The sequence below is a fragment of the Paralichthys olivaceus genome, chromosome 9 (genome assembly GCF_024713975.1).
Source record: "Paralichthys olivaceus isolate ysfri-2021 chromosome 9, ASM2471397v2, whole genome shotgun sequence".
Classification (NCBI taxonomy): domain Eukaryota; kingdom Metazoa; phylum Chordata; class Actinopteri; order Pleuronectiformes; family Paralichthyidae; genus Paralichthys; species Paralichthys olivaceus.
The window spans coordinates 16,754,036-16,781,817 of record NC_091101.1 but is presented as its reverse complement, the minus strand read 5'-3'; the positions used below and the strand labels follow the sequence as shown (position 1 = coordinate 16,781,817).

The 27,782-nt window shown below is 40.9% G+C and overlaps 1 protein-coding gene and 2 long non-coding RNA genes across 3 annotated transcripts; 1 reads left to right on the top strand and 2 right to left on the bottom strand.

Annotated features, from left to right (window-relative positions):
- Window positions 1-7,148: 7,148 nt before the first annotated feature.
- slc34a1b (solute carrier family 34 member 1b) lies at window positions 7,149-18,789 on the bottom strand. The gene is made up of 13 exons (XM_020078795.2): window positions 18,644-18,789; window positions 17,501-17,574; window positions 17,232-17,414; window positions 16,689-16,805; window positions 16,264-16,407; window positions 14,469-14,580; window positions 13,814-14,009; window positions 12,772-12,867; window positions 12,597-12,663; window positions 12,223-12,390; window positions 11,945-12,061; window positions 9,637-9,761; window positions 7,149-8,665 (listed from the first exon to the last, which is right to left on the bottom strand). Exons 1-13 carry the CDS (start codon window positions 18,736-18,738, stop codon window positions 8,072-8,074), a joined length of 2,088 nt encoding a protein of 695 aa, XP_019934354.2. The 5' UTR covers window positions 18,739-18,789; the 3' UTR covers window positions 7,149-8,071.
- On the top strand, window positions 8,510-9,831 carry LOC138411469 (uncharacterized). The gene is made up of 2 exons (XR_011244105.1): window positions 8,510-8,650; window positions 9,632-9,831. It is a non-coding gene; the product is annotated as an uncharacterized lncRNA (long non-coding RNA).
- Window positions 18,790-20,755: 1,966 nt separating the features above from the next.
- LOC109624799 (uncharacterized) lies at window positions 20,756-27,694 on the bottom strand. Its single transcript, XR_011244062.1, has 5 exons — window positions 27,562-27,694; window positions 22,215-22,318; window positions 22,064-22,141; window positions 21,923-21,976; window positions 20,756-21,667 (listed from the first exon to the last, which is right to left on the bottom strand). It is a non-coding gene; the product is annotated as an uncharacterized lncRNA (long non-coding RNA).
- Window positions 27,695-27,782: the final 88 nt, after the last annotated feature.

The window sequence follows — 27,782 nt, the reverse complement described above, 5'->3', positions numbered from 1 at the left end:
TTAACTTCAGGATAATGAAAGTTATGACTAGTAATTTTACACTTAAAAAGTGTGAAACAACCTGGCACTTGTGTTTTTTTTGTTTTTGTTGCTGCCAAGATCTACTGTGAAAATTCATGTTCCTGCTGCAGATGACGCTTGTTATTATATCACAGACATTTTCTTTTAGAAAAATTTAGACATGTACTATATTCACACTCTCCAGAAAAGAAAGGCATATCTGGAGAAGTGGGCTTCCCAGCTGTCACCAGTGCTACTACAAGCCACCGTTCACACACTGAATTGCATCCAGTTGAAAAGGTCATGGCTGCTTGTTGGAGCAGAACTCCTGTGCTCTGTGTTTGAGTTCTGATAACAACCAAGTCAAAAGGCTTTATGAAGAATGTGGACATTTCAGAAACAAATAATCTGACAGTCTAGCATGTTATGGTTGATATTAATATTAATAAAATAGTTATTTATATGCTTTACATGAAAAAAGTAGTTAAAACAGAAGCAGAGGCTTAAAAGCAGAACATGCTAAAACTTTAATTTGTAACTTCAGTAACTAGAGGTCTTTAATCAAAACAATAACTAAAGTCATTTTGATGACAGCAGCGTGGGATCATGGGAGGTGTTGTCTTCATCATCACTGCAGATTAATATCTTGCTGACGCGACTCTCACGGATGTGATAATGTCAAGTTTACAGGATGACATGACCAATACAAACAGTGGAAGGAAATAACTGAATCACTACTGGTGTATTTTTCCTTCATCATATGTCGATTGTCCAGGACGTTATAGCAGAGACGGGTAAAGCCACAGGTAAAGCAGAAGGTGACAGAATTGAAACATCCTGACAAAGGTCTAGTTGTTTTATACATTTAATTAAGGATTTTTCCACTTAAGACAGTTAGGGTTGTTAAAACAATCAATTTCTAAAGAAAGGTTGAAGCAATATTCATATTACAATTAAAGCAAACACATGATCCACAGGTGAAGCAATTCTTATGGAAAACCAGTACAAAGTTATAAGGGTCACTTTCTTAGCATCTTCTAAAGAACGGCCGGATCTGACTGTTGCAATTTTTCTTAAATCACACATTGCTGTTGTCAGATCTATTTAAGACACTGACATTGATGTGCAGCTTAACAGACTGTTGGCAGTGGTGGATTGTGTCTGTATCTTTGAAGACAGCTTCCAGCCCAAATGAACAGCACACAGTAAACAGATTTGTTGGCTCATTTCTGTTGGGTTAGTTTCTATGTGCTGGCTGCAGTCCACCAAGTCTTCATCTACCAAGTCAGACGCTGCTGTTTGTCCAAAGACAAATCAATAAACTAGACTGTATGCCCTTGTAAGCCACTTCAGAGAATCATATGGTACCAAGCATTGACTGTATATAAAGATGGACAACATGACAGCTCCCCAAAATTGAAGCCAAAGCATCTTGATCGTCCCCTAGTGGCTGGTTTAAGTATTGAACTCCAACTCCATGTTAGCAAAGGGCACATGGGACCAATTAAAAAGTCAAAGTAGACGTCAAAGAAATGTTTCTCATCGTTGATTTCTGTCATTTCGCAGTGATGTTTGTTCTAGTCCTCATGTTTCTGGTAAGTTTAGTTATAATTAGTTTTTTTTAATGTTTTTTAGATGTTGACAGCTGAGACTGATCGAGTGTGTGTATCTACTGTAAACAAAGGGACGTGACGGTGCAGCGCTCGTATCTGGGATATTTTGGATTCATTTATGGATAATGAGAGGAAGAGAAGAAGAGATGTGTCGTCCATCTCTATTTACAGTCTCTGATGTGGATCGTCTTTTTTTTTATTAATCCTGATACCAATCATCTGATAGTCAGCAGGAATACAGTCAGGAATATTCACTGGGCATGTTAACTGAAAAAAAGAAGAAGAAAAACATCTCAGCATTAAAAAGAGGCTCCATACGTGTAGAGAATGGTGACGAAGATGTTGAAAATGAGAGGTTTTGGTGATAAGCCCTGATGTCTGTAAATAACAACATGCAATTTCCACAGCGACATGTCTAAGTCCCTCCTCCTGCATCCTCTACCCAAGGGCCACTCCTCACCAAATCCAATTTGAAATTTGGAGGAAATGGCTGGAAGTAGAGCTCAAACGGTGTGTGATCTGGTTTTGTTCTGGTTGATTAAAGCCATTGGTGATCAGTCATCGTCAACACTGACCAGATTATGAGGGATATCTGAGGCAGGAGGGACACATTTAATAATATCTGGTAGAAGTCAGAGTTCTCTCCACTTTTATGAAGAGGGTTAATCATCTTCAGCTTGTGAGCCACCGCTCAGCCTCCTCCTGAGTTCAGGGTCTGTGACTTCATGGCACATTGTAAACTTGTAGCGTGTAAACGACGAGTACCGCATCTCAAACCACACACGTAGATAATACCAAGAATTTCATTTGAGTTAAGATAAGGTGTCCTTTTACTATCTTTTACAATAGTTTACATAGTTTACACTAGCCAGAGTCTGCGCAGCAGCAAATCGTGGGATGGAGCTGTGGTAGCGAGGTCCTTCAGAAACCCAGTTTCAGTCTCAGCTGTCAATCATGATGTCAAACCCTGTTTTTATAGATTCAGATCGACTATCAAAACAAAATTTACTGGATAAATTAACAGCAAGAACTACCTAAAATAACAAAAAACTACTTTGGGGAAAATGTATTTCATGTATACTTTCACTTTCACGTTGATATGAAACTTTAATCAGATTAGATCTGATTAGATTATGAATGTGCGCATTGACATATTGACATTATTAAATTAAGTTTTTAGTGGAAAAATATGAAATCGTATTTGTTGTTCCAATGGAACATAAGCAAGATATAATGTGCAGTGTGAGGCTTGATTCAAGGTGTAAAATGCACAAAAGTTCCTTGTCTTGTTGTTTTGCCGTGTTGCCTCGTGAGGAATCTGCTGGTGTGATGTTGTTTTCTGCTTCAAGTCCTGCTATTGATGTTCTGCTTTCTTTACATTCTGTCATAATGGACAAACTACGAGTGACTTAGCCGGGCAGAGTTTAAAAATTAGAAACAAATTGTAGATGTCAGATTATTCTGACTTTTAGGGATTATGTTTTATTTATTATTTTATTTATATTGTCAGTGTCATTTTTCTCAGTGCTACAATTCGAATGGGATGTATCAGCTCATTATACATGATTCTTTGAAGCTTGAGTTGCTTTCATTGCAGCGGTTAGCACATGTTCCACCACAAATCGCACACAGATGTTATTCTTCCCTGGGTGTAAAGGTAATTTTGTGTTTCATCATATCAACAAACCTATTTGTACATGAGACATTGACATGATTTTACGTAGCTTAAAATAACAGTTACAAATGGCTCTAAATAAGGAAAATAATGCAGCTCAATTTCTTGTTAAAACAAGAATAAATCACAGATTCTTCGAAGTCAGCAACTGAAGTGTGACCACATCCAGAAAATATTCTGTAAAAACAAACATATTTCCAATCAACCACCCACCTCGCCCTGCAGGATGAGAGTGTTTTACCCCAAACTCTCTCTCTCTCTGTCTTTCTCTCTCTCTCTCGCTCTCTCTCGCCCTCTCCCTCCATCTTTCTCTCCTCTATGTGATTTGCATTCAATACGAATGGAGGTAATTATGTGCGTGTGCAGCGCTGATAAAGAGAACAGCTAAAAACTTGTCTCTGCTTGATTTAGAAAACTCTTCCCTTTCCTTGTACTGTCTGTTGCTGCAGCTCCTCTTTCAGCCTCTGTCTGAAACACGGTCTCCTTGAGGCTCCCCTCCTGATGAAGGCCAGTCTGCTCTGAATGGCTTACCACTTCCAGCCTTCATCTAAAATTCTCTTTGCTCTCGCTTCACCTTGCTTTTTTCCGCCTCTTTTATCCCAAAATAAGCAGTTGTGTGCACGTTTTTTAAATGTGGGCAAACCGTCTAAACAAACTTAAATGCACAATATGTATCTTTTAAGTTCTGACATTTAACATTATCACCAGTTGTTGTAGCAGTGAGCGTTGGCCTGCACTTCACACTTCTTCACCTTTTTCTCCACTATTGCTCTTTAACAAGTTATCTCACACCAGCTAAGCCTGACGCATTGCCACTAATACACCCTCCTACAGCACAAAGGCTTTTCCGATATAACACTTCACTGTGCTTTAATACATTATGACTCTCTCTGTCTGTGGCCATCAAGGTCTGATCCTGCATAGTATGTGTGGGCATGCAGGTCCATCATCATATGGTTACTGGACTGAAAACAAGGTTCTCATTCAAATTCATCCTCGTGGTTTGAGTTATTAGAAGAACTAATGCAATCACATGAAACAAAACCTGCGTTACATGGATATCATGAGGTTTGAGCTGGACTCTCAGCAGAGAAGTATAAGAGAACATTTGAGAGCGGAGCGGCTGCTGCAGGTTTGTGTCACAACAGGCGCACACTTTGTTGATATGACAACAGCCACTGGCGACGAAAGAACAGCTTATTTTCTGTGGAATATTTATGGATTATTTCCAGTTCTGTTCGCGTGGTTAATCTTTTAGAAAAACAGTAACCAGCCTTAGTAAAATCAACTTTGAGTAATTTCGTTTTTTAATTTGCTGTCTCTCAGTGAGTGTTAAATGCTAATGTGTGAATGCAAGTCATTCTACATCTGGTTAGGTTTTTTTCAACGCTCACTCAAAATAACTGCACTTATTTGTTGTCTCACAATCTGTTTAATCAGTTGTAAGTTTATCAATTTCAACCATTTTATTATACTTTGAACTAAAGTCCAATTTATTTTCTTCAACAAATGTATTCTGCTAATGTGGCATTTGATCGCTGGCTCATCAAGCAATCTAGCTTTCATGTTTATTTTTTTAAATTGGATGTTGTCATTTTAACACAATGTTTTGTGTAGTTTTATTATTGTGTGGTTTTACATGCATGTTTTTATTTGTGAAGCACTTTGTGGCTTTGTTTTGAGAAGAGCTGTATAAATAAAGATATTATTCTCTTTTTTTTCTTGTGCAAATGTGGATCTGGCATTAATCATAATCACTAAGTGTTATCAGACATACAGTGATATAATTAGAGCCTCTATTTAAAGCTGAAATTAAGACTATTTGTGATAATTGCTGGGGGAGGCCCACTCTTCTCCTTTCATGCAAACAAACCAACTCAATGGGAACAATACTGCAGATGTGCCAGTGGACCGGTTCAGGTTAAAGGTTTACCACCACATTCTTGTTTCAGCAGTATTAAATTTAATATTGATCAAGCGTGTCGTGTTGTAATCACTTTGAGAAATACTCAACATTAGACAACATCTTACACAGCAAAAAGTTGCTGAAGTTAGATTATTGCTGCATTCGCAGATGCAGGGGTGTTGAAGCAAAAATGCTTCGGAAGCAGAATCTGAGGTGTTGAAAGCGTTCATGAAATTAGTTATTGAAGAATGTGATTTGCCTTTTGTTCTACATGATGGAAGCTTCATTTAAATGGCAGAGACAAATGACTTTTGTGTCTAAGAGGACAATACAGGTATTTGTCTGTAGCCAAAACACACACAACTCCAGAGCACCTGCAGAGACAGACACGATGAATGTGAGTCAGAGGAATTTAAGGTATTAAAGATTCTAAATAGATGAATCAAATAACGTAGAGACAGAACAATAAGGATGACAGCAGATCAAGGGCCTCAATTGGCAGCTCCGTATCTTCCCTGTTTGCCAGGACACGAGGGTCGGGCAGGACTGTGACACAACCCTGCTGGATCCAACTGACCCAAACTGCACCCACACGAGTTATAATCAGCAATCACATCAGCTCTGTTGCTGTGCATTGGGTGCTTTTTTGCGAGGAGTGAATGTCACGGTAGTTTCTTGCTCTCATTTCTTTGCACACTGCTCTGAAAAAGCCTCCCAGGTCCACATGAGATCGAGCAGGATGATGCAAACTCTGTCCACATTGCCACGTCTGATGAGGGAGATGGTTGCATCTCATTTACAACACCACAACATTAAAGGGCATGGCAGGATCAGAGGAGTATGATGAGAGACGGACGCTTTTGTTGAAACAAAAAGTGTACGTTTGCAGATTGTGCAATAAAAGTGTAACAAAGCAGAGTGCAAGTTTCTGTTCGACAGTAACAAACAGAAAACGATCATTTTACCAGCAGACACAAACAGTCTTTTCATTCAGTGTACGTTCACTTTCATCCTGTTTGTTTAAAATGTCATTCCTCTGTCTGTCACCTTCGCTGTGAAAGCAATGAAGTCTGACTTTTTCTCTTTTCATTCCCTCGTCAGTATGTAGAGAGTCCACATTTCTTCAACGCATGATCAATTGTCACAGTGCAAAAACAAAAGCGGCACATATTCACACGTTCCACAACAACACCTCCCGAGCGCACACACTCACCCACTTAGGCGAGCGTGCACACACGCACACAAGCTACAGCACATTCATATACTCACATTAAGTAGCTAACGTGATGATTCTTTGAATGCTCAGCATCTGCGTGTATTCAGTCGCCCACAAACGCTTATATAACAAGTGAGTACATGGTCTTTTAACATTATAATCAAACATTTGTCCATGTGGTAAAAAAGATTGTTTCATAATTAGACTGTGCTGCTCACAACAAGGCGGTGTCCTTTTCCATCTCTCTGCTCTGGACAGAAACAGAAAACACCTAATTGATGAACTTCTAGGAAAAATAAGAGCTGTCACTTCTTACTCTGAACATAATCCTTCTGACATAAGACCTTGGAAAGGATCATCGACTGCTTATTTGCCTCTGCAAACTTCCAAATGGAGAAAATTTGTGGCTGTTCTGGAAATGGTATCAAACCACCGACCTTCTGGTTAGAGGACGACCCACTCTACCCCCTGAATAAATGTTAATGTTAATGTTAATACATTTGCAGCAAGAAATATAATTCACTTATTTAAACTTCTCCAAGGAGTTTTCTACAAGAAACAGCTATGTTTACATTTTGTGTGTATCACCCAGATTTAAATATATTGATCATATTTCCTTCCTCACAAACCATTTGCATTATTATTTATTGGTTGAATTAAAGTCCAGTGTTGAACTATGGCAACAATGTAAATTGTGTGCATGTGTGTCTTTAAATGCAGTTACAGAATCGTGCTTCATTTTCTGCAATGTGTACGTGTTTATTTATGGTTTATTTGTTGGGGACAGATACACTTCATCTAGACAACCTGAGAACAGCTGTGGATGCAAGCATCATAGTGTTTCTAGAGAATGCTAATTTATGTTGCGTGTGTACTTTCTAACCTTGATAAAAGCAGTTGAGCAGAAAAAAACAACTTAAAGTCCATTAAATAGCTGTTTTGGAGCTTTTCACTAATGATTGCCATCAGTGGATAAAACTTGCCCAGGTCAAAGAAAGTCGAACATTAATGAAAAGTTGTGAAAGAGTTCAGTAAAAATGGAAATGAAAACCATGTGATATGACTCAAAGCTCCAGAACATTGACTTCAAAATTGAGGTGAGGTACTTGTCATCTTCATCTTTTTAAAAGATGTCAAATCACATTTGCTAAATTATCAACGCTGTGTGGCGTCGTCCACTCTTCTACCGTGACACTCTGCAACCCTGCGTGTCTCCTGATTCTCCAGGGACTTCAATCATGTTAGTTTTTGCACATTCCCATTTGTTCCTCTTTTTTCTGTTCACTAACTGTGTATAGCATTTATTGTGTTTGGTTGTTTTTAATTTAACATGTTCTACTTCTTTACTTCTTTTGCATCAGTCATGTGTTGAGCAAGTGTGACAAAACAATTTCCCTGCAGGCAACAATAAAGCTTTTCTGATTCGGACTGTGACGATGTGAGCCACTAGCAATAAATCATAATATTTGGTCTGGCTTCAAGCTGCAGAGCTGCATTTTCTGAACTAAAATCTCATACTGCACTCATGAAATATTGGCATTTAGAAATTATATCTGAAACGATCTGTCAATCAATTATTAGAAATGGATTTATTTCCAAAGTATCATAAAATTGCTTTTCCCAGTCCTACTTTTCCCACAAGGCTTCTGTAACTAGACCGTCTACAGCGGAGTGCTGTTGCATCTCTCCAACCCTTTTAGTTTAAGAACCCGCACCCCTGGTCTGCTCTCATCCAGGTAATCCAGGACGGGGTTATCATATGCCTGCTGTGCTTTCCTTTGCACAGACTCTTTCTCTTGGTCGACAGGGTTCATCTGTGTTGATATATGCTCCTCATCTTCCTCCCCCGGCCCCTCCTCGCACAGCGAGCTGCAGCAGAAAGTTGTCTTGGCGATCATGCGGTCAAGCGGTTTGAGAGAGCGCATCCACTGGGGCAGGAAGTCCCAACTCTGGAGCTTGGCAGGCAAGTGACGGGGGCTGTGGGCCTGCAGCATATTTACCATGGCAATGAAGATAGACACGCCCAGGAAAGGAGCCCCAACGCCAGCCATCACCCGCCAGCCAGCCAGTGAGAGGCCCAGCACCAGCGAGGGAAGGAGTAGGAAGCACAGGAGAAGGTACAAGACTGCAAACCAGCGGTACTTGGCAGTGCGATTACCCAGGATGCGAGCCATCCTTATCGGCAGACGCATGAAGGGAAGAGGATACCACAGCAGGATGCCAAAGACATTGAAGAAGAGGTGACACAGAGCGATCTATGCACAAATATAATTATACAGTATTTAAAATATAAAAGTTTTAGGGACGACTCATCAGTCATTGCAACATTTTGGCATAAACAATTTTATGTCCTAACACTAAAAGGCCATCCATACAAAATAAAACAATAAATTTAACATTGATTATAAATAAATCATTTAAAAAATTGTTCTAACTAAAGGGGGATTGCTGAGCCCACACCAAAACAGTAACTAAAATTAAAGTGACAATAGTAAGTAGGGATCACTCAGACTGATTTGATCAACAATAGAAATACTGACAGCGAATAAAAGTATATCCACATTCAAAGGCTGTAGCATTGAAACGATCACATTTATGAGGGCAAATTACTTCTCCTCCACGTTAATAGATGAGAAATGGGCCAAACTTAAAATTCAAAGTACACATTAAATACATTTTGCTCAAAGAAAGTTTCTGTCATTGTTAGTTAGTTCTTATCACACTTCTGTTTGTTCCAGTGCTACATTTCCAGTAAGTTTGGTTTTAATTAATTAGTTGATGTTGTAAATACAGATTGAAACGTCACGATTGACACCTTAGATTGATTGAGCATTGCATCAGTGAGACCTCGTGACTACGGCTCCATCACCCGTTAGCTGCTGTGCAGACTCTGCCTCCAAATACAAAAATGGCAGCATTCATTACTGTCTATTGTATGGATGCTCACATAGTTATGGTTACTGTTATCATTCCCATTGTGAACGACCCTCACAGCAAGTATTGGTGCTCCAGTTTTATATTCAGTGTCTACTTACCTGCCCTCTGATCACGTGTGAAGCATAAATCCATGTTCTTAATTGTACATTTAAACATTTTTACACACTTATCATCATACATAGAAATCTTATTGTTGTGTTGCTGTCTGTGTTCTTCCTCATCTCTGAGAGTCACTTCAGTGGAAAATATATTCATGAAATGTCCTTATCTCTTTGTCGTTTCAGCCTACCTGCAAAGCAGCCGCTAGTTTGTTCCTGGGACTGGCCAGAGCTGCCAGCAGGGCTGTGGCAGTGGTGCCAATGTTGGAGCCCAGGGTGAGAGGATAGGCCCGCTCCAGACTGATCACACCAATACCTGAGAGAGGTGACAGCAACATTCTAGTCGGTGTAAACAAGGAAATTAAACAACGACAGTTAACCAGGAAATGTAAAAGCTACTGTCGTTTTCCTGTTTGTGTAAAATCCACAACAATCATCAGCTCCTGACATAAACAGACAAGTAACAAGGAAGATAAACAATCTCAGAAATGATCCCAGAAATGTCAAAATCAAACTACACTAATCGAACGTTTAAAAGAAAGAAAAGTTGAAATCTTTCCGAGCATAATAATGTAATAATGTCCTGATAATCATGGAGGCATAAATCGTGCTTTTAAAAAGAGCAAATTCAACTATTCGAATTATTAGTACAACATAAAATAATTAGTTCTCTGTGTTTGAGATGAATAAATATTTTAAAAAACACAGGCTGAAAAATTACTTTGCCAGAGGCAATGACTAATGAGTGTCAAAAGAGTGGCTGCTTGACCGAAACTGACAACCACAGCAAGACGACTCTGCTGCTGCATCCATGAAGCTAAAACTACTGAAATCACGTGAAAATGTTTATTCTCTGCCAGTTTGTTTTCATCGCGGAATACAAGACATAGTAAGAGCGAGGGATGAAGAAGAGGTAAAGCTAACATCCAGAGTGAAATAAACACATCCTTAATTTCATAAATCAAGTGTATCTGTGGATTGGAAATCCTCCTCCGTGTGTACGCTATCTTGCCTTTTAGCTTCATTTCAAACCAGTTAATTATTCCTGTTTAGAATGAGAAATTATTCCCATCTCACATTTATCGCTGTGTAGCAGGCTGATGGCTCTGATTTTACATGCTTCATTTAGCCAGGGGCATACAGTGCTGGTTATGCAACCTGCTCTTTCAAACGTCACAAGACTCAATCAGTGGAATTAAGCAGTATTATGTCCTTATTTGGCCCCAACTATAGCTGATCAACGGGTTATTAGTCATCAAGGGATTTCAAGTAATTTTCTGGAAAGTACGAGAACACAAGCAAATTAATCAGTTGATAAATACGAGACTAAAGTAAACGAGTTAACCTTTGGTCAGTGGACTGTTCATTTATCACTGAGAATGGCCGTTTAGAGAATGTAATCGTAAAACTTAAAACTTGGAGCAGAAAGCAGCGGCATTAAAAACAACAGTGCAGACTCTGTGCTCGATTACAGAGGTAATTACAGGAATGATTGACAGAAAGAATAACTCTGAGCTGTTGTTTACAATCATTCTCTCTATGCATGAAAAACATGAAATGACACGATCTATGTACACATGTGAAGTGACTGTGATTTCCAACATAAAATGCCCAAATCGGAGTTTAGAAAATTGATATGACTGCCACCTCTGCACAACGCTGACCCGCTGTGATACTCAGCACAGTACAGCTCTGGTTTAATGAGACAATCTCCCTGAAGGCCTGAACCTTATGAAATATGATAACAACGAGGTTAAGATGAGAAGAGACTTCACAACTCTCAAGCTGGACAATTGCTGGAATCATACGCAGATTATAAACAGAATGTTGTCTGAGCTCACACGACACAAACTGGAGAAACTGGGATTCAACTAAACATTGTATTTTACTAATCACCCATGAGAATAATTGTTTGTGTCAATCATAGACGTATATCAGGATGGACGAAAAGAAGGATCACAAAAGTTAAGTGTCATGATCGCGCGCTGGCTGCAGTATAGGTCAGAAACCCTGCCTCCTCCATGTTAATGGATGCAACATGGACCAAATTAAAAATTGAAAAAAACATGTTAAGTAATTAATTTTCAAAGGTTTCTGTCACAATACATAGTTTTTATCACTCTCATGTATGCCCAATTTTTCTGGTAAATGTGGTTTTAATTACTTTTTTGATACATCATGGAGCTGACTTGTGATTGGTTGTATTAGTGACAGTGGGAGGAAGTGGAGATCAATGTTAATGTTGAGTCTGTGGTGTGAATGGGACAAGTTAAAAACTGAGATCACAGATATGCAGCAGATCAAATGACTAAAAATTTGTATCATCTTGCATGAATTATATAACATGTGAAAACAGGTTTGAAATTGGAAAATAAAAACCCCAAGGTACAACTTCAATACAACAAAAATGAGTGCACCACTGATACCATCATATGATGCCACAGACAACACTGTGTCACATTGCATCGTATTGTATCATATGGTATTGTGTCATATCACCTATGAGCGGAGTCATGGCTGAAGTAAAAACCGAGCTACTCTGGACCACAAATGTCACTGCAGCTCCCACGCACATGGCCACGTATCCTGCCAGCCAACCGAACGGATAAGGCAGGTCTGTTGAGATAAGGAGCAGAGAGATGGAAATGACCCATATGTACTCAATGCAGCATCCAAAGCAGTGTCAGATAGCCTTTTTGGTTTCTTGCAGAAAAATTCAGTATTTGCTATATGCAGGAACACTGAGTAAAATCTCCAGCAGCTCAATGTATGCTCACCTGTGTTGATGACTTTATGGATGACCTTTGCTACATGGCCTTTAAGGAGAGAGTTGAGCAGCTTGACCAGAAGCAGCAGACAGGAGCAGAGGACAACCAGGGAGGCTGCGAGGAGAATCAGCCCCACGGTGAGGTCTGACAGCGGGGTGGAAACAAATAGATGCCTACCTGCAGAGTGATAGGGCGAACAATCATCAGGATGTTACCCCAGAGACAGCTGCTAACATTAGTGATACCATAATATGATGCCATAGGTCACATTGTATCCTATTGTGTTATGTCGTGTCGTATCATGTTGAATTGTATCGAGTCGTATTGTATCAAGAAATACATAATGATTATGAAGAGGGAGGGTTACATCCCTTGGAACTCACACTTCACTGACGGCTGGGACAATTCAGGACTGTGACCACAGCTTTCAGTGCTCACATTGTCTGTGGTCTGATGAAAGAAAGAAAGATGCTATTATGAAAATTGGCAGGAGACAGGCTATGCGGTGCCAGAATGTGACACGCGCACAGACATACAGCGGTGCAGACAAGTCATTACCGTAACAAGGTCAGTCTGGCACCATTCTTTCACCAGGCTCCTGTTCCTCATGTCCTTATTTCCCATGGCAATCCCTGTGATCACACAATTGTCCAGCTGAGGATGGAAGGAACAATATTTTTCAGCTCTCAGGGAAGGGAAGGTTAAAAGATCAAAATAACCTCCTTCACTTTTTTTAACCAGAAGCCCTGGGTTCAGCTCCTTCACCTCATAGAACCTGACTGCCCTCTGAGCTCCACTCGTCTTACTGGTGATTAAGTCGATCAAGTTTTCTGTTCTCGCAGATTTACCACTTAAGTTATCTTCAGTTGTCAAAACAGTGGGCCCTTGGTTGAGTCAGAGATGTAGTTTTTCTTTTGTTGTTAAAGAAAGTAATACAAAAATTCCTGCATCCTTCTCCACTAAAGTTTAAAGCTTGGGTTACTTCTCCTGTGTTCCATCCTTCAACCAAAGACACTGTTGACAAACAAACCAACCAACTAACAAACAAACAAACCAACTACCCAACCAACCAACTAACAAACCAACAAACTAACCAACAAACTAACTAACCAACCAACCAACTAACACACAAACAAACAATCTACCCAAGCAACTACCCAGCCATCCAAACAACCAACTAGCAAACCAACAAACCAACCAACCATCCAACCAGACAACAAGCCAGCTGACAGAGGTGAAAACACAAACTCCATGGCAGAGGTAAAAATCTGAAATCTGACTCTCTTCTCTAACAGACTTTATATAATAGGTTTATCTGCTTAGATTACACTGTTTTATTTTTAAACAAAAGACAAAAGGTTTTAGGAGGAGGACTGACGAGTGTGTAGGATAAACTTTGGCTGAAGGACGGCTGCTAACGCTAACCTACAGTGTGCAGCATCCAGTGTGTGAGTCCACACAGCGAATAGATAACACAGTGGGTGTGTGAGTCATTTTTTAAACATAGCCAGGGCTTGATGGACGTTCTGTTGCTAAGCCCTGATTGCACAAGCTGCAGTGAAGGTCGGTTACAAATATGGTGATTGGCTAATAGATAAACCTGTATGATAAGCCTGGTGACTGGCTCAGTGATGACTTTGAGGAGCTCAGGTGCGTCCTCTCCAGGCCGGAGCTGGAAGCTGGTGACCAGCTGGTGGGACAGCCGGAACATGAACCCGCTCACCGCCTCCAGCGGCAGCAGGACCAGGACAGACAGCCAGTTGAAGCAGTCGTGGATTGTGGCACCAGCGAAGGCTCTGCAGAGGGTCACAATCATTTTCTGTGATAAGGTCAACCATCAGCACGATCAACTACTCTGAATGATTGCTTGCTAATCTGCTTTTCATGGCTGAACTGTCTGGGATGTGTGTGTGATGTAATGAGCATTTTACTGTGTTTGACTGTTATGAAAGATTAATAAATGTTATTTATTTTACTACAGACTGAGTAACATGCCATCTGCTCAGTGCCACATCTTTTCATGCCACTGGTTTGGCATCAAGGTGAATCGGTGACATTATTTTCACTGTTAAAGAAATAACACTCAAATGGAAGCTGGAGAAGAGGGAGCAAAATAGTTGTTTCTGCACCCGCATCTTCTTTCTCTCCAGCACTTGTATCATTTGTCCCTCCATCATCCCACTTATCCTCTTCACTTTTCCATTTCAATCTCAATTTCTCCTCTGCTTCTCCATCATCCGCCTTTCTTCACTCACCGCTGAAACTCGGTCCTCTCGGCTGCTTGCATCATGGCCACTATAGTGTTTGTGACTGAAGTCCCAATATTGGAGCCCATGATGACTGGAACAGCCGACCTCACCTCCAACACTGTGAGGTAACACCACAGAGAAAGATGCGAGAAATAAAGATAAAGGAAATGATACATCATGCAGATAATACCAAACACGATCTTCCACATTTCAGATGCACCAAGTGTTTTTGGTGTGATTGTGATTTGCAGGAGATTGGGGGTAGTTTAGCCTCCACACTCTGCAGGGAGGGGGCTATTGTTGAGGATGTCTGTAATGAGGACACACTTCCACCGATTAACATCCATGGCTATGCTTGTTTCTCTTTTTGATAATTACTTATAAGTTCCCTCTTAGCTCTCTGACAGAAAAGCTTTGGAGAGAGAAGTATACTCCTCCAGCATACTGATTGACTTTAACCACATCGGAAAAACCAGCATGTACAGGTCATAACCTCATAATGCCAAATGAGACTGAGTGATAAACTGTCGACTGACTGAGATTACAGGGCGTGAGACGGTTTGATTTGATTATCTGTATGATGCCACTCTAAACTGCCAGATGATCATTTTCAGGTAAAAAAAAAAGGAAAGGTTCAATAATTGTATTAAATCTAATGGATAATGCCAATTGTAAATGTATTGTCTTATTGTCATTTTCTTTCAAAGGTATAAACCAATAAAATGTATTTCCACTAAGTATTTTCTGTCTTGCCTATAAGCCTTATGTGGCTTATTATGTCCCATAGCCCTCCATTGTCATCCAGAACACAGTGTTTTTATGTTGTTTTATGTTGTCGTTTGTTTTTATGACTCTGTCTGCCATTGTTGTGGGGTTTTTTTTATGATTGTCTGCCCTCATGTTGTTGCTTGTTTATTGGTGAGCCAAAGACACATTTTTCCACTTTGATAGACATTCTGTTCTATTCGGTTCTATTCTATTATATAATCAATGAGTGACAAATTGCTGTAGTTACTCACAAGAGTAGCTAGAGTTATCAGAAACCACATACCTGGGTTCCCAGAGAGTGGCCATGGAATGTAAGCACGAAATTCCAATTCATATTCATCATATTTATGATCAGTGTTATGAGATACAGGCTAAAGATTCCTTCAAGCAAAATAAAATAATAAAGTATACATAATAAAGTTTGTTAAGATGCAGCCAAAGATACAAATACTGTTTTAGTGAAGTTTACAAAAATGAGCCCAACTGTTCCTTTTGAAATTTGGTCACTTTTTAATGGTATTAGCTTTATCCTGTGCTATGAAAATGCCCTTCTGGGCTCCTGGCCTGCTGGTTCAATCCTCTTGACTGCTAGAGTACATTTAGGTATATTTAAATAAACAGAGTTGAATCTTTAACTGTACTTACACAAATGTATTTGCTTACATCTATGTATTCAGTAAGCTACATTCACTAATTTGTTCCTCAAAGCTGAGCAGCAAAGCGATAGCATCATTTACTGTATCCACCAAAGGCAGCACAGAATGTAATTGTGCTGGGAGCCAGAAGATCAGATTAAAACCATAAACCACAAATTAATTAGATCTATTTGTAATTGCCACAGATGCACCATGGGATTCTCCAGTCTTTTCTGTTTTCATTGCTTCGTCTCTGTCTGTGACTTAGCATGCAAAATAATCACCTGCAGAGGCTTTATAACCCATAACTGAGGCTGGATGAGGCTGATTCTTGTTTAAAACTCACGCTGCAGAATGCTTACACACACACACACACACATACGTATGTGCCTACTCACGTCCAGAGGCCACCAGACTGACGATAATAGAAGTGGAGGTTGATGAGCTCTGAACCAGCACAGTAACCAAGATCCCCACCACCAGCCCTGCCACAGGGTTGGACAGCACCGCGTTGTCCTGGAAAATGTCCCCTGCCACTTTACCTGGTTAAACATGCCGCCCACATACACACACACACACACACAGAGAAGCATGCTGGTCTCATACACGACAGGGATGCCAGGAGCAATGTAAAACAAGAGACTAACCACTCGTTTCTCGAAATCTAAAAAGGTCACCAGATGAAGAGTTGCAGTAAATTATACAGCAGGGGCCCAGTAGGACAGTGTGAACCCTTCTGCAGTGAATCATTTATTTATCAGACGTCAACTGGCTGACTCACTATCAACCCGGTGAGGGACCAGTGAGGGTTCACAGTACCTACCCCCTGCTAACTGGAAGGCAGAGCTCAGAGTGTCCAGGGAGCAAACAAAGAGAAAGAGGAGGACGAGGAGGAGCGGGATCTTGGACAGACCGATAAGCAGCTTCCCGATGTTCGCATCTGTTCAAAACAACAAACAGGGAGATGGTCAGGCTCATAATATGAGAACAGAAGTGACCTATTTTCAACAAATGTATCACAGATAACATTGGTTGGTTTCTGGCAGAAACACTTAACTGTCTTTTTTTTCTTGTTTTTGTGCTTTTAGTTTTCTGGATGAGAGAAATAGCTTCAGAGAGCAAACTGCACATGAAGAGAGTGGAGCCATGTAACACATTACATTACCCATATGCAGCCAAACACTGCAGGAGTTTGCTTTTATTGCCCAGACCGTATGATCCCACTGGCTTTATGTATCATTTGAGCATGTCCTTATCTAATAAGAACAAGCTTCAGCCACTAGTGTTATTATTTGGCTTTTAAAAGAGATCAAACCCTCTGCCTAGATAATGAGTGTGTGATTCTCCTCTTCATGCCACTTCATACCTTTCTTCAAGGGGAGTCTGTCAGCCTGCGAGTGTGAGGGTTTGTTTGAGTGGTGACTGGTATGTTGGTTGCAGCCCTCTAAAGCACCGCTGAGGTCAAGGGTAGAGCCGATACCAGACTCCCTGTCCTCCTCCAGGAGGAGTTTTGGCTGTGAGGAGAGCCGAGTGCCGTGCAATCTCATCTCTAAAAACAAAGAAGAAGCTCTCATGTGTGGGAGATCACCTCGGAAACATTTCAGAGATACAATAAAACAGAAACAAATAAGTTACCATCATGGACGAGCCCAGTGCTCCTTCCAGATGTCACTATGGTTATGGATCGAGAGGACATGGTGCTTTGAATCCTGTGTGGAGACATGCAGGTCATTAAAGTCACAGGATGACACCATTGTACAGGGAGCAAGTGCGAGAGTGAATGTGTTTATCACACCCCCACAGCAGTAAGACAAACCAAATGAGACCCACTTGTCTGTATATGAGCCAATAGCTCACTACACTATACTGAGATCAACAGACGAGCAATTAGAGTAGAATAAAGGCGGCCGGTGCGTGTTTGTAATTGGCAGCTGTCTTTGACTTGAGGTCAGACTGCACTCTTAAACCACGCACACCGCGAGTCATCATCACGCCTCTCAGCAGATGAAGGCCTTGTCAGAATCAATAAGGGAACATCCGTGAAACTCGTCTCGTTCTCCATTTCCTGCAGCTGCGAGTCATCTCTCAGGGGGACTAAAGGGACGATCCGCTGTCTATGGAGCAGCAAACTCCCCATCAAAGGTTTTCACGCTCTCGGCTTAAAGAGACTCTTTTCTCCCCCTTTTTATGTCAGCCACTTTTCACATATTTTGGGGACTCCAGCGGAGGAGGGAGTACTAATGTGTCTCTTAAAAGCAAAGAGGAGGGAAGTGAGTTCAGTAATTACAGCGGGCGTGATTATAGTAATTACAGCTACTGCATCGTTCTCATTCTGTTTCGCATCCTCCCTGCAGGTTCTGGTGCTGTTAGCATATGTGCATCTATCTATATGTGGCAGCGTAAGGAACAAGCCCCAAAGACTACAGCTGAATAAACTCTGTGTGTGTGTGTGTGTGTGTGTGTGTGTGTGTGTGTGTGTGTGTGTGTACTGGATGTTATCCTCTAATCCACCTGCCCCATGCTCATCTGTTTGTCGTCTGCCGCTCTCTCTGTTTCGGCTTTACTTTGTAACTTTGTGGTGTTTCTGTCACCATGGAGACATGTGTATATATGAGCTGCGGGTCCCACAGCATCAGATAAAAGACCAGAAATTGATTCAAAAGAAACTATTCATTATTTTGCAGTAACAGAAAGCTTCAATGAAGATGATAATGGCTTTCGACACATAATATTAGCACAAATATTCATCAGGAATATAAGATGATGGTATATTCCTACCTTGTGTGAGTTGTTGTGTGTGATCCCCTGCACAGAAAAAGCATGGAAGTGTAAATCATCTTTAAATAAGCTGAGGTGTCGGGAGGACACCTCATCCCTCGTTGATTAACCTGCCCGATCAACAGAGTTAATCAGTAACACAAACCAGTAACTTAATGATGCATAAGTTGAGAAAGCACGTTGTGTATTAGTGATGAATGATGTTTACACAATCGGCTGTTTTTCACCTGATTTGGGGCCGGATAAAGATTCCGGGACGCAGAGGCCTGTTGTGTGTGATTAATGACCCCTGTTGTTTGAGTCTTACACTTTGACATGTTTGAGCAGGAGAAATCTGACATCTAGTGGGAAGTGTGGGAAGAATGCATCATTTCTGCACTGCCTCTCACGCAGACGTCTTTATCACATACTGTAGTCCGGGCGAAAGGTAAAAGCCAGAGTATTAAATGATCATTTCTTCCTCGAGATAAGTCAGTGGAAGTATTTCAGACATGTACGGTGTAATCTGCTGGACTTGTGCAAGACGATCAGGTGCTTAGGTGCCTTGCCAGGACTCAAGATCATTTGAAATGAACTATCAGGGAGATTTTGCAAAGATCCTCTTAACGCACACGTACACACATTTCCTTGCACACCCCACTGCTCACAGGCAATGGCCTGGGTTGTGGAGCAGTTGGTAATAATTAGACCAGCTACAGTTCTGTCATATCAGCAGTGCTCTCAACCACATCGCAAAACCTGCTGACCTCACACTTGAACTCAGAGGAGCAGAACTTAATAACCCCCTAGACTGAGCTGTTGCTGCCCAAACCACTATGAGAGCTGGGAGCCAGAGAGAGCAATGAAGGCCATGTTGTTGTTGTTGTTGTTGCACAGGCAGCTGGACCAGAGCCGAAGCTGCTGCTGTCAGTGATGGCGAAGAGAGAAATCCTTGAGATTTGGTGCAGCCTTGAGAAGTGGGAAAGACAAACAAAGATGCACACGCACATATGAACAAACACATGTAATCAATTATACATACACACACACACACACACGGCAATGCATAAATCTGTGGTGGGGTTCTGGACCTCTATGCTGCTGCTAATCCCCTCTCCAGATGTGCAAGTGGATGCCACCGTGCAGCCTGGGGATAAACCAGACAGAGGCCACTAGGTCAGCACAAGCCATCCTCCCTCTCAGGACACCTGCCAATCAACGTACTGTAAGTGCGCAGTATTAGTCGCGTCCTGTCCCGCCCCCTCAGAGGGCCGTGTTATCCTGTGTTAATCTTGCACTGAGTAATGCCAGATGATGCTTTCATTAAGCTCTCCGTCTGTTAATCAAGCGAAGGGGATCAGAGAGGCATGATGGTTTGTTATCCCTGGACCTGTGGCAAGTGATGCACGTACATCAATGACGTTCCGCTCTTGATTTTTGTATTTATCATTATTAGTATGATCATTGCTGTGGCAAGGTGACCTACTGCTGTTGAAATAAGGTGTCATGATATTTGTAGCACAAGCAGGAAAACAATGATTCAGTCCTTTAGGGGGTTGGGAGGTTGAATGTTGAGGTGTAATGATATGTCCTTCACTGGACTTCCTCAGAAGATCTGGAAACTCCATCTGCTTGGTTTTGGTGCCATTTTGGTGCCATTTGGAAAAATACATTATTTGTGCTTAGCACATTTTCACTTCAATGGAGAAGTACAGTATATATACCGTATATATAACACAAAAAAGAGCAGCCAGGCTCTGGAACATCCTGCCTGAGGAAATACGACAGGCAGTAGCTTTCTTTATATCAAAGCTTGAAACTTTTATCGGACCACATTCCCTGATATTATTATCACTACTATTATTATTGTCATGATCATTATTATTATTTTGACATTTGTGAGACAAACTCAAGTGGTGGTTCAAACAGTATTCAAAAAACAAATGCAAAAACTGCTTCACCCTCGAAAACCTATTACTTATTTTATCACTTTTAGAAAATCTTCTCGCTGGTTTTGTTTCCTGAGCTGCAGACAGGAGTGGGTTTACTTGTATATAGTTGACATGGTCGGCAAAACACGTGAGACACACCTGATAAAGTTTAGTGACTTGTCAACATTCAGGACAAAAGATAATCATTAAGCACATTTCTTTTTATTTCCTCAGATTGAGACTATGACCTGTAGGAGGTGCTACAGGGGCATGTGTCATTTCCTCCATAGTATCTTAATGAATGATGTTTAAATTATGTTTATGTTGCTTTTAGAACCTAAAGAGGTATAAAAGTAATAATCTAACAATGTAAAAATAAAGTAATCAAAGAACTGATTTGATCCGTCTGATGTGTGATTGTATATGACCTTGTTAGATTATTAATACTGAAGCATCAGAGTGTTAACATTATGTTGTTGCTGCTACAGATGAAGCAATTGAACTCATTTATGTAGCGTTTTCATTAACAGCAGGTTTATCTGTTCGAGTCGTAAAATAAAGGAGACGAAGGAAAAATAAAGTTCTGAAATAAAAATCTCTGTGTTTTTTGTGACACTCGTGACACAGAGTGAGAAATCTGGAAAAAGAGAAACACTAAATCTCTGTATACTGAATCACTTCACAATGCAAATGCTCCTTCATTCAAATATTTTCAGTATTTTGAGTTTTGCAGGTATTTAATTCCTGGTGTGGGTGACAACAGATGAGGAATCATTTTATTGTCAATGCACATTCAGTGTGATTTGTATATGACACTCACAGTACAATGGAAACAGCTTCATCATGGCTGGTTTACATGAGATTGTCTTGTGTGTGTTCAATTTACCTTTTTTTTCACAGTTTCCTTTAACAAATCTTCACTTTGTTGATTTTTTACTTTCACTATTATCCTTAATATTTTGTATGTTACCTTTTGCACATTATTTACATTTTCATATGTGAATCATGTTGTTGTATGATGATCTTGTAGCCTTATCCTCCTACTGATCCCTTTTGTGTATCACTTCACTTCTTCGGTGGAGGACGAGGGTGTGTCAGTGCCATCGGGACACTCCTGCAACAAAGAGAAGACACTTCAGCCTTCATTCCTATTTCACAATGTCAAGGAAAGTAAAAAGAATTCCCTGGATTAATCCCTTGCTCCAGATCTGAACCAGAATTGAAAGATTTTATCATACTACAAGTTTTTTTTACTTATAGTATGTAGTTTTTACGAACAAACAGATGCAGATGAAATTATAACCTCCCTTACACAGGAAGTGAGGCAGGAGTATAGACACTGAAATACGACAACACACACACAGCTCACCTTCACGTTGTCTAGCTCTGGTCTGCCTGGGAGGGATTTTTGTGAGGAAAAGGCCTGCGAGAGAACAGAGGACAGTCAGAATACAGATCTGATCAGTGGTGAGAGATACTCAGGATATCTGGACTTCAGGCCACTAGTCACCTTCTTCGACTGCTGCATCTCCTCCGTTGATTTGGACCTGTTCTTCATGTGCTTCTGAGGAGAGGTGGTGTTGGGACTCTGCAGAGATGGATGCTCATGTTAGACACAGCCAGAATGACTCCAGTGTTTTTCATATCAGGGTTTCACTCACCTCATTTGTCTTCTGCTCCATGGCTGATTTTTTTTTCCTTTTTATCCCTCAGCAGACGTTCAGCACTGACGGAGCTTTGAGATTGATGAAGTCTATTGGAAACTCTGACTTTAAAAATGAAAAGACAGGAGACAGAATAATGAGGAGCTTCTTAGTCGTTTGGTCGATGTACAACAACAACATTTCACACAACACCTCTCAGAGTGGAAGTTCTTGGCGTGAAGCCGCAGACCAGGTTATGGATGCAAGGTTCAACTGATCCAAGATTGATCTCGAGATCCTGATGAACAACAATCAATGAGACGTCACAGGCGAGATGAAGAGTCTGCAGTTCTGGTCTCATTTCACTAGATGGCAACTGTGACTCAGACTCACTTCACTGAATTAAAGGTCCAGTGTGTAAGATTCAGGTGAAAGGGATCTATTGGCAGAAATTTAATGTAGAATAATCCTCATGATGTTTTCACTAGTTCATTTCATCTAAATTGTATGAATTGTAGTTTTCTTTACCCCAGAAAAGGCCCTTTATATTTAAATACTTTATATTTACATCGGGGGGTCCTCAACTGCAGTCTACCACAGGTTCTTTTTCATGTTTGGAAGGTAAGGGTGAGGTGAGAGGTGTTCAGCTGCAACATGCAATTTCAACACTAGATATCACTTAATTCTACACACTGTACCTTTAAATGTTTTGTTGTGGGATTGTTTTTTCTCCTCAGTGGTTCCACCCTTGTGTTCAGTGATTATTTTCTCATAATGTAGATGCTGCATCAGAACGTCAGTGTTTATCAGGGCGCAGACTGTGGCTGAGGAGAAACAGCCGGTTGTCCACTAATCAGAGGGCCGGTGGTTCGATCCCAGTCTTTCCCATTCCATATGCCAAAGTGTCCTAAAATTACCTTAGTATTGCTTTCACTAGTGTGTTGTACAAATTGTTTTTTTTTACCCTTGAATGGGTCCTTTATATTTAATAGTTATATATTTATGTCATAATATTTTCATCTGGAGTTAATCCTGTCTTTGGAGGCTGCCATGCAACTTCACCACTAGATAATAGATTAAAAGCATATCACATATCCAAAACTAGAATGGCACCAGTAAGAGGGCATACCTCTGCCATGGCCCAACAGTCCCCTTAAACTGCAGCAAATTTTAAACACAAAAGAAAGTGAATCCACAGATCAGAGCAAGATTTATTGTGTACCGTCTTGGCCCACATCCAATTGTTTTCCCAAGTTTTGTGGAAATCTGTTAGTAGTCTTTGTGTAATCTTGCTGGAAACAAACAAGAAGACAGACATTGGTGAAAACATAACATCCTTGGTAGAGGTAAAAAAAAAAAAAAGAATGACACAAAAGCCCTCAAAAGGAGGCAGAGGATATTAACACTGAGGGAAAAGACAAAAAACACCTCCTGCAGCAGTGAAGGCCACAGTGAACACCTGCCACAGCCACATCCACAGCTGGTGTCAGGAGCCTCGGCCGCCGGGAACAAAACACCGCTGGGTCAGGTTGCATGAGACTGATTTTTTTTTTATAGTCCAGTGATGTGAATGGTGCTTGCTCTATGTCTGACACCTGACCAGTTTGATCAGATCAACACAAATGGGTTTCTCATTCTGCATGGACTATAACAGATGGGTTTATAATCACAGAAGAGACATCAGGGAATTTGGAAGATGTTGTTGAAACATGTTTCTGATCTATTACGCCATTATATAAATTAGGTATTGTGATCAAAATAAACGTGGAGTCTTACTGAAACCATAAACATGGGCTGCACAGACTAATCTTTCAGCTACAAATCATGTCCTTCGGCAACATGACATCTGAGCTGTAGTCGTCCAGAGCTCCATCTGTAAGTGCATCTTGTTTTTTCGTCATGGTACATCATGATTAGATGATAATTTTGTTTTATTTTTTTAAATATTGATTTTGCATGTGTTTTTTATGCAATTGTTATTTGCATATTTGTTGTGTTTTACCACCTATAATGGAAAAGTAATCTGAAAGTAAATCACAGCCTTTCAGGTTTTCTCTGAGATTTAATATTCATGAATAAATTAGCCACAATCACAGTAAAAATAAGGAAAATCTCCTGTAATCTGCGTGATCAGGACTGTGTGGAGTTTAACCTGATTCATACTCTGTCTTTTGCACCTGATTTTGAATTCCTCTGTTTAGTGCTTAACATCTCATGCACGCATCACAGAGCTGTGATTAAAGGCTTAATTAATGGAAGTAGACACTTTGACTATTAAGCATAAATCAATTAATCTGTTTATCTTCACAGATTCCAACATTTAAAAAATTGTTTGCAATTAAATATTGTTGCATTAGGTGAGTCGGTGGCCCTGATTAGATAGTATGAGCACAAATGACTGTTAGGGTTAAATACAGCTTTTTAGTCGTTGTTTAAGTAATGTTCTTTTAATGTCCTGGGTTGGTTTAGGTGGTTTTATGCTTGTGTGCAGATCAAGCTATAAAATTCAGTCATTAATTGTGTCACAGATTGTGTATCATGCAATTTCTCCTCAGTAGAAATTAAGTCTTCACATTCTACATTTAATGAATCCCACATTTCTTGTCTATAGATGTACGAAACACCAAGCCAATATGTAACAGTTCATGATTTTACAGAGTAACTTGTAAACACTTGATCGACAGCAACCAAACAAGTCAAACTGTCCTTGGATAAAATGAATTAAATCCTCACTGGTGCCACATTTGACTTCAGAACATTGAGAGAAGCACAGAGAAACACAGAAATGTAGAAATCATAGGCTTTTAATATGAAGATGGACAACATGACACCTCCCCAGATGTGGTGGCTGGCCGTGGTACAGGTCTTGCATCATGCCTCCTCTATGCTAGCAGTGGAACATGGACAAAAGTCAAAGCACATGTCAAAAGTCACCCTTCCAACCTTTCTGGTGAAATGTACAGTATTGTTCTAGCTTGGAGGGGCATGTAAGTTTTTGTGTAGTATAAAGCCCACTGATACATTATGTATATATATTACTGATGATGAAATTAGTTCTTCCCAAGATATATGTTCCTCTAGATCTCTCCTGGTGAGACGAGAATGTATGCAGAGCAAAGACGGATTAAAAAGCTGTTCCATCGACCACCCTGCTCTCGGCTTTAGCCCGCTGCTCAACAGGAAGCGTTCAGCTCATAAACAATGAATGGGGGCTGATCGACAGGAAGTCACTCACCCCCTGTGACGCCTGACGTCAGTGGTAGCACCACATTTGATGCTGCGGGGAACTCCATTAGAAAGACCCAGTTAGATTGGATTATGTGTTATCCAACAAGGCCCTACCTGCCAGGCTGCATTCACTGACACAACTGAATCACCAGAGGGATTCACCAGCTGGAGTCCTTGCTTCTTTCATACGAGGCCTATTACCACATACATGGTGGTTGAGTTGGCACACCCAATTGGGTAGGGCTGTTGTTCTCCCTGCACTTACTTTAAAATGTGCATTACAGCCCTTTCAGGAGCAGAGTGGGATAATCTGAGGCCTGATGGTGGGGCAGGCTTTCAATGAGTCCTGAGTGCTCTATCTTTCTGACCAGCACATGCAAGGAAATGACCTAACAGAAAATTATTTTTCACCTCACCCTGTCTCCCCCACCCTGCTTTTATCCTTCACTGTCTGCCCGTCTTTGTGTTTATGAGAAACTCCTCGACAATAACCCAAAGCTAAAATGTAAAGGATGGAGGTGACACAGGCAGGAGCTGAAGCTGCAGGAAATGCAAATTAGCTGCTTTGAGAAGCACTTCTCCACCAATTAGCACACATGAGCAGACCAACAAAGTGACATGTCCGACAACACGCACAAAATGCTCATAGGCTATTACGTGACCACACCACACAAAAGCAACACAAAGATTTTGGACTTAAAAGCTATTCAACTCTTTCTGCAAGGATGGTCAAAAAGAATATCCTTCCAAACCTTTCCTGCTCCCCATAGTTTTGACTGACACACAACAAGAGGAGGAGGATGAAACTGAGGTAGATTAGATCAACAATAGAGTATTTAACCTACGAGATTGTGAATAAAATGCTGATGTAAACATCTGCGTTATATAAGCAGAAATTCTGCTCCTGTGATTTGAATCCAGTGGCAGAGACCATTGGCTCAGTACTAATTAACTCCCCAACTGAGGAGCTGAATGCAATAAGAACTTCTGGAGCTTTATCTCAGTCTGTGTGTGTGTTTTATAAGAAAAGGAAAGATATATAACGTAACAGCACAGCCAAGTTACATCTTCACTCCAGTTGTCTTCTTGCACCTCCCCACAAAAGGTCTGCCCATCTATCAAACAACTGGCTGCTGGAGATCATCAATGTCCATTCATCCAATCATCTAGCATTTTTGACAGTGACAGGAAATATCCCATAAGCCCCAAGTTGAGTGATGAAGACCTTGAAGATGGTTTCCAATCTGTCAGGTCAACTAATCACTGTATAGCTCCAGTCCAGGAGGTCAATCTGAAGTCTTGGTTTGACATTGTTGCCTCAGCACATCTGTACTGAACATCGCATGAGTTCACATGTTCAGGATGTGCGTAATTGTAGAGATTGTACGCGCACATGCATGCACACAGAGGTGGTCAGTGCACGGAGGTGTGCATGTGGCCAGAAGCTGGCACCAGCAGCCGACCAGAGAGCACATTAAGACGGCTCACAGTGGCAAGGACATAATGTCCTGTAATTGATGATGATGGGCCGTCTGTTCTGCCACGTTCAGGTGTGACACATTCACACACACAATAACCCCCCCAGCTGGATGGATTTAGTCTGGAGACACCTGACACAGCTGCTCTCAGCCTGAATCGCAGCTCAGGCATGTGTATCTCATCTGATATCTGAGTCAGTGCTAATGAATGCACTATCATTTTCATTTTCAACACACGGAGCACAGACTCCATGTCCTTCACTGGCTCAGCGGAATCTGGCAATGCACAGTAAACGTGCGAGCATTGATCTGATGGATGGGTTTCGTTTTACAGTACTCATGTATTCCCCCTGCAGGACTCTCAAAGGCACAGTGAGAATCTTTCAGGGCTTGAACACTTTTCTTTCAAGGTATCAAGAAACCTAGTATAAGCTGAAAATAAAAGAGAGAAGAAAGAGCTGGTGCTCAATCTGAATGAAAATGTTAGCTCTATGAGATTATCTCAAGAAAGCATGAGACAGACAGGAGGGGAAGATGAATGATGGGAGTGACAGAGGGAGAGAAGACAAGCACACTCATCTACTGACTGTACAAGCACAGCGATCACCTCAGATGAATGATATTGATGAAATGCTACATGGGGTAATTCAGACACTCACCTCCCTTCGTCTTCCCTCTTTCCTTCTCTCAGTTCAGCAGACGTGCAGTGGAGTAGACGGCACTCCTCATCTCACTGCTGCTATGGTGTCTGCAAGAGCACACCCCTCTCTGCCCATTCATAGGTCTGCCGACGCACCACTCATACAGGAGTACACACACACACACACACACACACACACACACACAGGTGTGCCAATCATAGCTGTGCATGCCACTGTCT

Bases quoted from the DNA above. Each gene is read 5' to 3' on its own strand.
- slc34a1b (XM_020078795.2), bottom strand. From the start codon at position 18,738: ATGAGGTGTCCTCCCGACACCTCAGCTTATTTAAAGATGATTTACACT. The intron at 14,581-16,263 runs GTGAGTAGGCAC...GTTACCTCACAG, and splicing joins CAGTCTGGTGGCCTCTGGAC to TGTTGGAGGTGAGGTCGGCT. The intron at 12,391-12,596 runs GTGAGTTCCAAG...ATCACTCTGCAG, and splicing joins GTCCCAGCCGTCAGTGAAGT to GTAGGCATCTATTTGTTTCC.